This window comes from Plutella xylostella, chromosome 12, assembly GCF_932276165.1.
Source record: "Plutella xylostella chromosome 12, ilPluXylo3.1, whole genome shotgun sequence".
Classification (NCBI taxonomy): domain Eukaryota; kingdom Metazoa; phylum Arthropoda; class Insecta; order Lepidoptera; family Plutellidae; genus Plutella; species Plutella xylostella.
In genome coordinates, this window is record NC_063992.1 from 1,820,128 (window position 1) to 1,833,562 (window position 13,435).

At 37.8% G+C, this 13,435-nt stretch overlaps 1 protein-coding gene across 1 annotated transcript; it reads right to left on the bottom strand.

Annotated features, from left to right (window-relative positions):
* Positions 1-118: 118 nt before the first annotated feature.
* On the bottom strand, positions 119-12,785 carry LOC105394360 (pancreatic lipase-related protein 2). The gene is made up of 7 exons (XM_048624428.1): positions 12,407-12,785; positions 5,000-5,114; positions 3,318-3,463; positions 1,921-2,014; positions 1,085-1,253; positions 708-879; positions 119-165 (listed from the first exon to the last, which is right to left on the bottom strand). The coding sequence occupies exons 1-7, from the start codon at positions 12,471-12,473 to the stop codon at positions 119-121; spliced, it is 810 nt and encodes a 269-aa protein (XP_048480385.1). The 5' UTR covers positions 12,474-12,785.
* Between the last annotated feature and the right edge of the window lie 650 nt (positions 12,786-13,435).

A 13,435-nucleotide genomic window follows, 5' to 3' on the forward strand; every position in this document is an offset into this window, starting at 1 on the left:
TATTTAAAGATTCTATATTTTGGTGTCTTGGATCTGGCTGAAAATGCAAAGCGCCCGTAAAGATATACTGGGAGTACTGGAACTAACACTAGACTGGAGAAAACTAGGTGCAGAAAATCTACCTCTTAAGCAGTCTAATGGCGAAGTAAATAGTGAGCGACTGATCTGCTGAAGTTCCTCAGGTTTTCTTGGGTATTGAAGGTTGTATTATGTAATATCAAACCCTAGGCGGGTTGGATCACGTTGTCAAGAGTATCGGTATCCCATTTACGGGTCTATTTAGGTAGGTACGAGTTGCGTGTCTATGAGCATTTAAGAAGCCAAATAGTGCATCTCTTCAATAAACCAGCAAGACAACTCACCGACAATCTTGTACTGCTTCTCGGTGATGTTTTTGTAGCTTCGGTATTACTACTAAGCGCGCTAAATGGTGCCCACCGCACGTACTTCGTCGCGACAAAACCCTTTCATGTTCTGTATTTCACTATCTACGGCTCGAAGGGCATTCGTACTCTCTACACAATAACTTACACCTATATACTCGTACGGACAGTATAGACTCACCAACAATCTTGTACTTACTGTTTCTCGGTGAGATGGTTGGAGCTTCGCGACGACGTTGCGGTAATCTATAGAGCGTCGCGGCTCTACAAAGCGCGCTAAATGGTGCCCACCGTAGTACCTATACACCGGCAGTATAGACTCACCGACAATCTTGTACTGCTTCTCGGTGAGGTGGTTGGAGAGCATGCCGCAGATGTGCGCGCCCAGCGAGTGGCCCACGCACGTGATGCGCCGCGCCAGCGCGCCCGCCGCCGTCAGGTACGAGTACAGTTGCGCTGTGCATTGCGCTGCTAGTCTGCTGCCGCTACACGGGTTCTTTACCAACGTAGGTAAACTTCACTATAACGCGTTTTGCTATAAAACGGCGCTGTAATTGGAGGTATGTCGCGATAATCTAGAGCGTCTCGGTACTTCTAAGCGCGCTAAATGGTGCCACGCGCAAACTTTGTCGCGACAAAACCCTCCATATTTTACTATCTGTGCTTTCCTATTTAGCACACAATATCTTCTACCTATATACCGGCAGTATAGACTCACCGACAATCTTGTACTGCTTCTCGGTGAGGTGGTTGGAGAGCATCCCGCAGATGTGCGCGCCCAGCGAGTGGCCCACGCACGTGATGCGCCGCGCCAGCGCGCCCGCCGCCGTCAGGTACGAGTACAGTTGCGCTGTGCATTGCGCTGCTAGTCTGGGGGTGAGGAAATGGATATGATTAGATGGTCTGATGATATCTGCAGGGTAAAGGGGAAGCAATGGATCAGAGCGGTACAGGACCGAAAACATTTGCGTACAAAGCAGGAGACCTATACTCAACAGTGGGCCATAGAATGATGATGATGATATTTAAGATACATTTTACGCGCAAGTATAAAGTGTTTATGGTGGCACTAATACACTGACGAGTAATGAAAAGCTTCCAGTGATATAGCGGCAAGTTACTCCTAAATGGAAAAGGCTAGCTTAATGAAGCCGACTGCAATGTTGAAGCACATTTAACAGCGCATCAGAATATTAAAAACTCAAAACGTAAATCAGCTCAGATTTTATATTAAATGTTTAAAAAATTGGGGCAGAATTGTGTTAAGGTGTAGTCATGCAGTGGCTGAGGAATAATAACCAAGTTTTGTTCTTCGACTTTTGAAAATTCGCTAAAAATATATTTATAGAAACTTTGTTGGTCATTTTTATGGCGGATAAACAGGATTACTTAATACATAACGACCACAAGAAATGCAGTCGTTATGTATAAGTCTATCTCAAATTCCTCAATAATTATAAACCCCCAAGGGATATATCTACATAGAATCTACATATTTAAGGTAAAAATTAAATATAATAATAAAATGTAAACTCACTTCATATTAGACAGCGAGGACAGGTAGCAGGGAAACCTGGTGAGCGGCGCCCAGTCCACCATGAACACGTTGTAGTCCTTGCGGGACAGGTATGCTGGAATTAACAATGACACTGTTTCATATAACATAATAATATAATATGTGGGGACATCTCACACACGGCCATCCGACCCCAAGCTAGAGCCTGTAATATGGGTATCGGACAGCATCTACACATGGATAGATACATACTAACTAAATATAAATATCAACAGCCGAGTACAAATATCTACCCCAGCCGGGAATCGAACCTCGACCTTCGGCATAGCAGTCAGTGTCACTAACCACTAACAAACGCGACCAGTCAGTCGTCAAAATTATTGTTTCAGAAGCATTCATAACGTCATTGGAAATGGAAGGCCGAGGACGGAGGGTATTGTCCGCTTCTTATAGCATATGGTTAGCAATAGTAAAATACAGGCTGACCAACCGGCTTCTTATGGCTAGTACTGACTGGTATTGAGGGTAGGAACGAAACGTCTCGACAACAACAAAAAACTTAGAACTTCGGATCAGCAGAACAGAAACATTATCATTCGTAAAACAAAAAACTTCACTGTGTGGTAGTGGCACCGCGCACCGGCGCTCGTAAACAGTCAAATGGAGAGATCGTTGCAGTCCCAAATAAAGGCGATCTAGATAAGTTAAGTACTTACTTATTCAATGAATTTTCAGTATTTCATTATTCATTTCTGATCATGTGTTAACTCTCCATTTTGTTCCCTTATTATACTGTTCAGTGGTTGCAAAATAACATCATAATATTGTTACGTATATCGACGTGGACGCACTGGACCGATGATACCACGTTATTTCCTGATATAGGAAACCTTCCTGTATATGATTAACTTGCTGGCTATAGCCGGCCTATGGCTCAGAGAAATTGAACGGTAACAGTAAAGGTGGGGTAATTATACAAATTATGATCAAGCTTGCCTTAGCTGGCCTGTTCAAAGATATAAAGTTTTGATTGCATATGAAATGTGTAAGTGCATGCTGGAATCTACATATTTCTTAAATGAAAAGAAGCGGGTTCAATTTAATTTACTTTCTGCTCAAGAAAATGGCACCAAGGCTGCGCTGCGCTGGCCCCAAAATCATCATAAATATCCACATATATCTGTCATCATCATCATCATCACGACCCATCACGTCCCGACTGCTGGGGCACGAGTCTCCTTCCAATCAAGGAAGGGTTTTAGGCCTAGTATATCTGTCATAATTTGTTTAAATTCTGTTATTATGTGGATGATTTTTCTTAGCATGTCTCCGTCAGTAACGAGTAACATTGAGCTACACTAGGGCTAGGATTTGTCACCTTGCTGAAAGGCTTATCCAACAAGTAAACATCCACTCACCATCCCGTATAAAGGTCATCGGATTCTTCGAGTAGGTTCCGTTGAACCCGTGCACTATGAGCACATTCTTCTTGTTGGGGTCCCAGCCGTACACGTCGAGCAGGTTGGGCTTGCGCACGTCGATCCACTGCTTGAAGCGCCGTTCCCTGCGCACGCGCCACTAATATACATCATTACGGTCGTGTTATGGGGAGCTATTCAGTGGTAATAACCTTAAAAACCGCCGCGTTAAAAACCGCCGAGATTTCAACTCTATCTGTGCTACCACATAAAACTTTAGACATTGTTTAACAAGTGTTTAAAACTAAATTTGACAGATTTTGTAGCGCTAAACAACTGTTAAACACTGACTATTTTTGTGGTAAGACCCTATAAGTAAGTCGTATTACTTTTAAAGAGAAGAACAAAAGCCGTTCGGGAGCTCCGCTACCATAGACAGATACACAGACAAGTCAAACTTATAACACCCCTCTTTTTCGACAGACGTTAAAGCACGGGGACGGTACACGAGGACTTTGATAACGGAGCGGAGTTTTGAAGGAAAAAGTCAAGCCAATAACTTTTATTTGCCGCTCTGATGTGAATTTGAGTTGCTTTTTGGGTATTGAAATTGAAAAATTGAAATTTCATGCTTTATTTCTTTTCGTAGTTCTCAGGCCACTGTTGAGGCTTATGGCATGTGGAATCATAGCTTACGGTTTACTAAACAGTCAATAACGCTGAGCATAGTTGTCTAACATAGGGTAACGTAACGTACCTAGGGACATTTTCGACTACCCCAACTTTGAATGAAGCTATCGCAGCGTACAACTAAGATATTAATGTGAAATTTTCTTTATTCGGTATGATATATAATCTATTATCACTAGTATTTGTGCTAAAGCTTTAGTGTGGCCAGATTTTATTAAATTAAGATAAAAGTAAAAATGCTTGTTTTGACCCAAGGTACGTTACACGTTTGTACCTTGGGACACTGTTTCCTATAGCTTTGTACTATGGAAAATGCAAACTTCTTAATAACGCCTTATATCTCTGTTCTTATTGATTTACTGCATCTCTCTTCTGTCTAGTTTCACTCTGGCACTAATAAGAACAGAGATATAAGGCGTTATTTAGATGTTTGCATTTTCCATAGTACAAAGCCATAGGAAACAGTGTCCCAAGGTACAAATTTAATCGTGTCCCAAGGTACAAAAAAGCAATATTTAACCAAAATTTAAATATCTTTATTTTTAATTAATAGAAATCTTTCAGATAATTGCCATGTCATAAAATTAAATAACTGAAAAGTTATACGTGACATCCATGTCTTTATTTTGAGCATGCCTCAATGAGATAAAGCAACACAAAAAACTATACAAAAGCTACTTTTGACTCCAAAAAACTTCATATTGTCTTCACCACACACTCGATGCTGGTATGATCACGAGACTCACTAGTTTTGCCAAGCGAGTAAAATACTATGCCTAGGGTAGAATTTTAATGTGTTTATTTAGCCGGTTTTTAAAATACAATCAATGTCCCGAGGTACAAGCGTCCCAAGGTACGTTACGTTACCCTACTTAATTCGTTAATGGCATGTTCTTCTTTACCATGTTAGCTTAGTGAACCAACAGCTAATCATTCCTCGCATACTCCTCACGCCGACACAACAAGAATGCTAAATGGAATAAAACACTTACGGCGTGTATAGAAAAAAGTTTATCTCGCTATCTGGGCACTTCCACTCTCGTTTCATGACGCACCGCCAATATCGGAAGTCGATCATTGACATCAAACTGCCTTCTGCCTTGGACACTGGAAACATAAAGCGACATTTTAAATAACTCAGTAAGTAGTAGGTGCCACTGGATAAAATATTATGTGCTTGATGGGAAAAGGCCTAGGTTTTAAGTGATTAGAAAATGCTTGGGAAATTGGGGCTCCGGTGTGATGGGAAATTACTTTATATTATGCTAATGATACCAAGATCAGCTTTATGTTATGACAAGATAACATTCATACATAAGTAAGTATAAAATTTTCCCTAAATATTTTGGTCAGCCCTAACAAGTTTTTTTTTAATACCTAAGTGTTAGACGCAACACTGATTGTGTGAGTTTTTTGTAGATACATTTTTAAATCTAAAAAGTTTTGCACAATAACTTTTTTTTTGTTGTTAAATTATGTCTTAAAACTATAAATTACACGTTAATGTAAAACCATTTTTGGTAACTTACACTGGTCTACGTTAAGTACCATATAGGTATATTGGGTTAAGTAAAAGCACAGATTTAATAAAAAAAATATGATTAATTTACTATACTTACTTACCTTAGTAAGAAGTTAACAGTTCCCTCGTCGCTATCGTAGAAAGTAAAGGAGCATAAAGTAGGTTTATTTGATAATATTTGCGTCCTGCGGCAGTTTACTTTAAAACACTACTTTACTGAATACTTTCGTTGACTTAGAAACTGCTTAGAAAGTATAATACAGAGGTACACCTGCTAAGAACTAACTACGAGTAGGTTAATCATTGCGAACTTTGTCAGTTAAATTAATCAAGTTAGCCAGAGATAGATGGATTTCAAACAGGTTTGTCTAGTTCTTGTTACTATTTGAGTAAAAGTTCCTACATTATAGAGTAGATGAACCAATTTGTGCCGTCACGGCTTTCAACAAAAAGCTATGTTGTTAATAAAACTGAGAGTTGATTGGGTCTACGTGTCTGGTGGGTTACTCAAGCTAAAAAAAATAATGTATAAATATTATTATTTAAGGACTAACACTACTTACTTAAATTAATTAACATTTTAAGTGAAGAAATGTATATTATGTTCTTATGAGAATAAACGTTTAAACCTAAAGTCCTAAACCTAAAACCTAAAAAAACAAACCAACGGGAGGTACCATGCAATCGATACGTTTAATGCAACGAGATAGAGTCGTGGTTATCGCAGCAGATCGCTCCGTAACTTGGTTTTTGGTAAGCAAGTGTGACCTCCTGTATCTACAGCATAGGTAATGACTGTGTAAGAGCCGTATAAATGTTAGATACTGTTTTAAAGTGAATATTTTCCATGCGTAAGTACTTATAGCTATCAGATCAGTTCAGTAGCTACAAGTTCGATGATTGAACCTCTCCTGCTTCAGCTTATTTATAATGTTCGTCTATCCGATTTTCAACCATTACATACAATCTCATTTATAAATAAGTACCTACCTAATAGGCTTACGAAATAAGGGGAGGTTCAGTTAATGACACCAAAATACGTCGGGAACGCTCGAAGTATAAAAAGTCCAAAGTTGAACAGTTACAACGGCAAGCTTCTGCTCTAAGCGCAAAGTTCGCACGAGTTTTATTTTTTGCGCTTCAATAGAGACATAAGCATTGATGCAGTAGAAAGATATGAACAAAAAGCACGTATACTTATACCTACTGTCTTCTAGCCGATGTGTGAATGAAGAACACATTCACAGACACAATGTCATCGCCAGTGCTGATCGTGTCGTGAGAACATCCACGAATCAGAGCGTGAACTGACGAAAAGTGAGTGAATTACTGTTTCTTTCTTTACCTATAACTATAAGTACCTAAGTATACTACTAACCCAAAATGGGGTTCACGAAAGAAGCCTCTCGTCGCGACTGAACTTATCTGACTGGCTAATCCTTTCGCCAAAAAACAGACTTATTTACACATGCTCTACCTACACGCTAAATTAAAACAAGCTATAAGTTCGAACGAGAATAATATATTATTCTCGTTCGAACTACCTAAAATATGTGATTTTTTTCATTCTATTTCCCTATTTCTGTCTCTTTTAGTCAATCCAACCTAAGATTATCTCGGAGATCGCTATAAGCTATAAGACCGCCTTGAACCTGTGTAGTACAAATAAAGAGCACATAGTTACTCTATAAATTAATCTAATGGTAACATAATAATAATATGCAAAACTTGGAAACACCGCATTATGGTTATCCTCACACGACGTCTGCTGAGGGTGAAGGGTCACAGGGAAACCACTTTCACATGCAGACAAGGTCTCGGCCACACATGGAGGGTTACTCTACCTTGACAGAAAATTTAATTTACCTAATCAATACATACGTTTGATGCAATTATATGGAGCCGCGGCGTCGTTATATAGCGTAGGTTGTATTCCAGTAAAAATCCTTGGACTACGGATAATAATGTAAAATTATAAGTACCTATGGTTAAAGCATTGTTGGAGTCTAGTTTATTTAACATAACTACGTACCACACACAGTGAATAGGTAATCTACTGCAAATATATGAGCCTCCTCCAAGACTGGAGGGTTATTGCCATAATCGGGCGTCTCTTGAGATCCCTGACAAAACAGCTAATTCAGTAACGATGGACCATAATTATTAATAACTACTAGTAGGAGGTACTTTCCACTGAATAAACACTAAATCACTTAAATATTTTTCCATCACGCAATAGACGGAGGAAATTATAATGTTTATTTACTATCACAATTGTTACGTTACGTTCTTCAGCGGTGCTGTACAATTATTTATACATATTATTTAAAATGTTCTACATCTACACGATATATTTGGTTGTAAAATTGTTAGATAACATTACACGCCTGTTGTGTGTTAAATAGGGAGTTATTTACTTACTTAAGTAAGCATGGACATTGATTTCAGGCTGTTTGTGTTTAAAAGGACAAAGGCAGGGTTCTAAGGACGTTTTGTACCACTATGGAAATGACGGGTTCCGTAATGAAAGTACCATGATTAGAGAGACACTGTACAGGTACACAAGTCAATTAATTACTAGATTTTTAGAAGCTGGGAGAAAAGAGAAAAACGGAAAAAAAGAATCTTTAAAATGTAGTCGCAATGGAACGTAAACATTCCTACTGGAAGAATGGAACGTCAAGTGAAGTAATGTTTATGCCAAGTACTCTGTGATTTACGTCATAAATGTCTAGGTTGGATCTCAGTATAATGATAAAAATTGACAAAACAGAGCAGAAAAATTGCAATGATAAAAAAATGTGTCAAAGGTGTCATGTCAACAACTAAACGTCAACACCATGTCAACACTTGAACAACACAAGACGAACAACGTGAATAATATGTTAGGTATATCAAGTTATATGTTTACGTTTAAATAAATACGGGACGTGCAACGTACATAATAAATATAATGATTTTATTAATATTATCGACTAGATCAGGCTACTACTTTCATCATGGAATAATGTTATCCAACTTTTGAAGTTTTAAATTGCCATTCCGCAACAGGGATCTGCTATGCCATTTCGAAATGCTATATGTAAAGGTTCTACTATATGGGTATGCATTTAGCGAGTAATGTAATGAAATAAAATATACTGTTTAAAAGATCATTGTTTTATTTACATAACATAATTTGCCTGGAATCAACTTTAGGAATTTTATGTTCCTATTACCTACTCTATTCTATTTTCTGTTGGGGTGTAAGTACCTGCACCTGGCTCTCTAGATGTGCTAAATCTAGATAGGTATGCAGGTTTCCTTCACTGTAAGTGTGATGGTATACATTTTAATTAAATTCAAAGAACACATTGGTACATGTCAGCGCCGGGATTCGAACTGCAGAACGCAGTTGCTCTTCTCATATTTGACTTAGGTATTTATCATCCTATGGTTCATAGAAAATATTGTCAGGATTTTGCGTGTTCTTGTTCTGCTGCAGGTTCCTGATGAAGAAGTGGGACGGGAGCCTGCCGGGGAGGTGGAACAGGAACCGGGTCTGGTTCTCCCCTTTGTCACATTTGTTCTATATCTTCAGCAGTTTCAGCGGTATTCAAAATATTAAATAATTAGGTTAGGTAATGGAAAATGAAATAACAACTACTATGACAAGATTGACAAGCAAGATTCAGTGTTATTAGATTTAAATATTCAAAAAATATCGATTATAGTGAATCGAATAAAGAGAAAAAGAAAATGGTTTACTATGGATAAAAGTCTGCAAGACTTAAATATAATGATATTTTATAAACCAAATGTACTACTTTTGGCACAAATAGTACCAGAACATGTAATTTATTGATAAATAAAATATCTGTTGTATTTAAGAATGTATCGATATTTCTATTCGATTAATTTTTTGCTCGGATTTGCTGGTAATATTCCGAGGTCTGGCACCACTGTTGTTACGTTCCGTTCTCTATATGTTTGTTTTTACGTTCCATTATCCTTAGATTTAAATATTCTTCATTTATCATTTTTTCTTTTCCCCCGACTTCTAAAAATATTGTAATTACTGAAAATACCTTATCTACACTGTATTAATAAATGGTGAAAACATGGTTCTGAAACGCTCCAAAAAAAAGGCGGTACGCCCACTGCCGTTCTCCTTTACATAATTTAAAACATTTCAACTATTTCTGTCAGTATTTCAGAAATGTATACATACAAAGGAGAACGGCAGTGGGCGTACCGCCTTTTTTTTGGAGCGTTTCAGAACCATGTTTTCACCATTTATTAATACAGTGTAGATAAGGTATTTTCAGTAATTACAATATTTTTAGAAGTCGGGGGAAAAGAAAAAATGATAAATGAAGAATATTTAAATCTAAGGATAATGGAACGTAAAAACAAACATATAGAGAACGGAACGTAACAACAGTGGTGCCAGACCTCGGAATATTACCAGCAAATCCGAGCAAAAAAGTAATCGAATAGAAATATCGATACATTCTTAAATACAAAAGATATTTTATTTATCAATAAATTACATGTTCTGGTACTATTTGTGCCAAAACTAGTACATTTGGTTAATAAAATATCATTATATTTAAGTCTTGAAGACTTTTATCCATAGCAAACCATTTTCTTTTTCTCTTTATTCGATTCACTATAATCGATATTTTTTGAATATTTAAATCTAATAACACTGAATCTTGCTTGTCAATCTTGACATAGTAGTTGTTATTTCATTTTCCATTACCTAACCTAATTATTTAATATTTTGAATACCGCTGAAACTGCTGAAGATATAGAACAAATGTGACAAAGGGGAGAACCAGACCCGGTTCCTGTTCCACCTCCCCGGCAGGCTCCCGTCCCACTTCTTCATCAGGAACCTGCAGAAGCAGCAGAACAAGAACACGCAAAATCCTGACAATATTTTCTATGAACCATAGGATGATAAATACCTAATATGAGAAGAGCAACTGCGTTCTGCAGTTCGAATCCCGGCGCTGACATGTACCAATGTGTTCTTTGAATTTAATTAAAATGTATACCATCACAGTGAAGGAAACCTGCATACCTATCTAGATTTAGCACATCTAGAGAGCCAGGTGCAGGTACTTACACCCCAACAGAGAATAGAATAGAGTAGGTAATAGGAACATAAAATTCCTAAAGTTGATTCCACGCAAATTATGTTATGTAAATAAAACAATGATCTTTTAAACAGTATATTTTATTTCATTACATTACTCGCCAAATGCATACCCATATAGTAGAACCTTTACATATAGCATTTCGAAATGGCATAGCAGATCCCTGTTGCGGAATGGCAATTTAAAGCCTCGTATTCACTAGGCGACAAATTGTCGCAGAACCTGTCTAGGCACATGTCGTCTACGTGTCGCCGCGACGTCGCGCTCTGTTCTGCGACGTCGCACGCGACTATACAGCGACATCTACGTGTCGCAGAACAGGTTCCGTGTTTTGGCTCGCGAGACAGAACTTCCTGCGACATCAGTCTAGCGCATAGTTTATTTTTTTTACTAGGTCTAGCGACCGCTGTTGCAGAGTGTGGACGCGTGCGCGACTTCTGTATCACGACATGTTACCAAAATGTTCTGAGAACACGCACCGTAGATGTTCTGTAACAGTCTCAGAACTTGTGCCCTAGTGAATTCGAGGCTTAAAACTTCAGAAGTTTGGAAAAGTATAACATTATTCCATGATGAAAGTAGTAGCCTGATCTAGTCGATAATATTAATAAAATCATTATATTTATTATGTACGTTGCACGTCCCGTATTTATTTAAACGTAAACATATAACTTGATATACCTAACATATTATTATCAAATTATTATTCACGTTGTTCGTCTTGTGTTGACATGGTGTTGACGTTTAGTTGTTGACATGACACATTGTTTTATCATTTCAATTTTTCTGCTCTGGTTTGTCAATTTTTATCATTATACTGAGATCCAACCTAGACATTTATGGCGTAAATCACAGAGTACTTGGCATAAACATTACTTCACTTGACGTTCCATTCTTCCTGTATGAATGTTTACGTTCCATTGCGACTACATTTTAAAGATTCTTTTTTTCCGTTTTTCTCTTTTCTCCCAGCTTCTAAAAATCTAGTAATTAATTGACTTGTGTACCTGTACAGTGTCTCTCTAATCATGGTACTTTCATTACGGAACCCGTCATTTCCATAGTGGTACAAAACGTCCTTAGAACCCTGCCTTTGTCCTTTAATAATACACATGTATAATATTAATCATTATTTTACCGCATTCGCGTTAAATATTTTAGACACATCTATGCTCAAGAAATCAGATAACGAAAATTAAAGCAGCATACTTAATTACTTTCTACTATAATCATAATACCTCTTCAATGAATCATTAAACATATTTTTATTCATGAACAGAAAGCATAGTAAGCCTACAGTGTATCAGGATTACTTTGTTTGTGTATTATATGCAGACTTGAAAGATAACTCTACATTTTATAACAGTTAAGTACTTCAGTTAACGGCCTCCCGGCTATCGATCGATTACTATCACTCAACCGGAAAAATAAGCCCATGATTTTCTCCGACAAACATGTTTTGTTAATACTTAAATTATGCAGATCAGAATTCCGATTTATCGAGGTACATGCCTACACGTGTAGGCAACAAGAAATTAATTTGCCAATTTCTAATTCATTCGTTCTTCATTTCGTAACTTTGTTTTCACTTTTATTTTGGGATTCAAATCTGTCCCCCGAACTTATGATATCGCTTTCATTTAGACCATGTTAAATAATAGCTAGCTAATTAATTAATAAAGTATTACATAGATAGTCATTAAATTTAAAACACGTCCAATAAAATGTCTCACCTGTATCTGTGCCAATTCCAATCACTAAACAAAACAACACCAAAACTGCACATTGTCGCAAATCCATTTTTGATCTCCAACAAAACAATTAACTTTAGTAACTTTAAATTTCAACTAGAACAACTCATAAAACCTAAACATAGATCACCAAAAATAAAAATCAAAATGTCTTTGGTAAAAAACGGTAGTGATTGTGATTTCTCCAAGTTGGGATCGCGGGCGACATTGGGTCTGTTGCAAAAACCTGCGCCGGCGCCGGCGCGTGCGTCGCTGCTTGCGGAGAAATGCGAGTGGCCGCGGGATCCACGGACACCTTTCTTCTAGAGACGTCACGGAAGTGGCTTCCGAAACTGGCTCGGTTATTGTTTTACGGAAACAGAAGTTCCGTTAAGAAAGACGGCATCACGAACGAATTAGTGTTTCTCTGTGAGTAAACCACACTTACAGCTCTGTAGCCAGCTGAACTAGGATTTGTCACCGTGGTGAACTGATTATGTAGTCAGTAGGGAACCTTTTGACGTTGAGGGTGCTAAGGAGGGTGGGACATACTTATAATAATTTCATAAGGAGTGAACATTTAGGTCACTCCTGTCATGCTCATTTATTGCACCCTCTGTCTAAAAATAAGTAGAACAATGGAGAGACTTTTCTACTAATTTTCAAGCGAACGTTCCGTCTACAACATCCAGTCATCCACGTAGTCCCATCTCTAAATACCTTTCTTCCACGGTGTACCAACGCAACAGTAAGCACAAAATAAAAGCAGTAACGTTTATGATCTGATCGGCACCAACCAACCAACCTGTTTTCACTTAACTACTTCCTTCGTCGCCGGTAATTTTTGCGGACGCAATATTCGTGATACGTGACAGATTTTCGGATATCGGGTACACCGGGTAATGGGTACACGGTACGAAAAATGATCTTGTACGGTAGGTTCCAACTATAAAAAAGCGTATTTTATAGTATTTATTATAGTATAGGTAGGTACCTACATAATAACATAGCATAAACACTCACGCCTTGTAA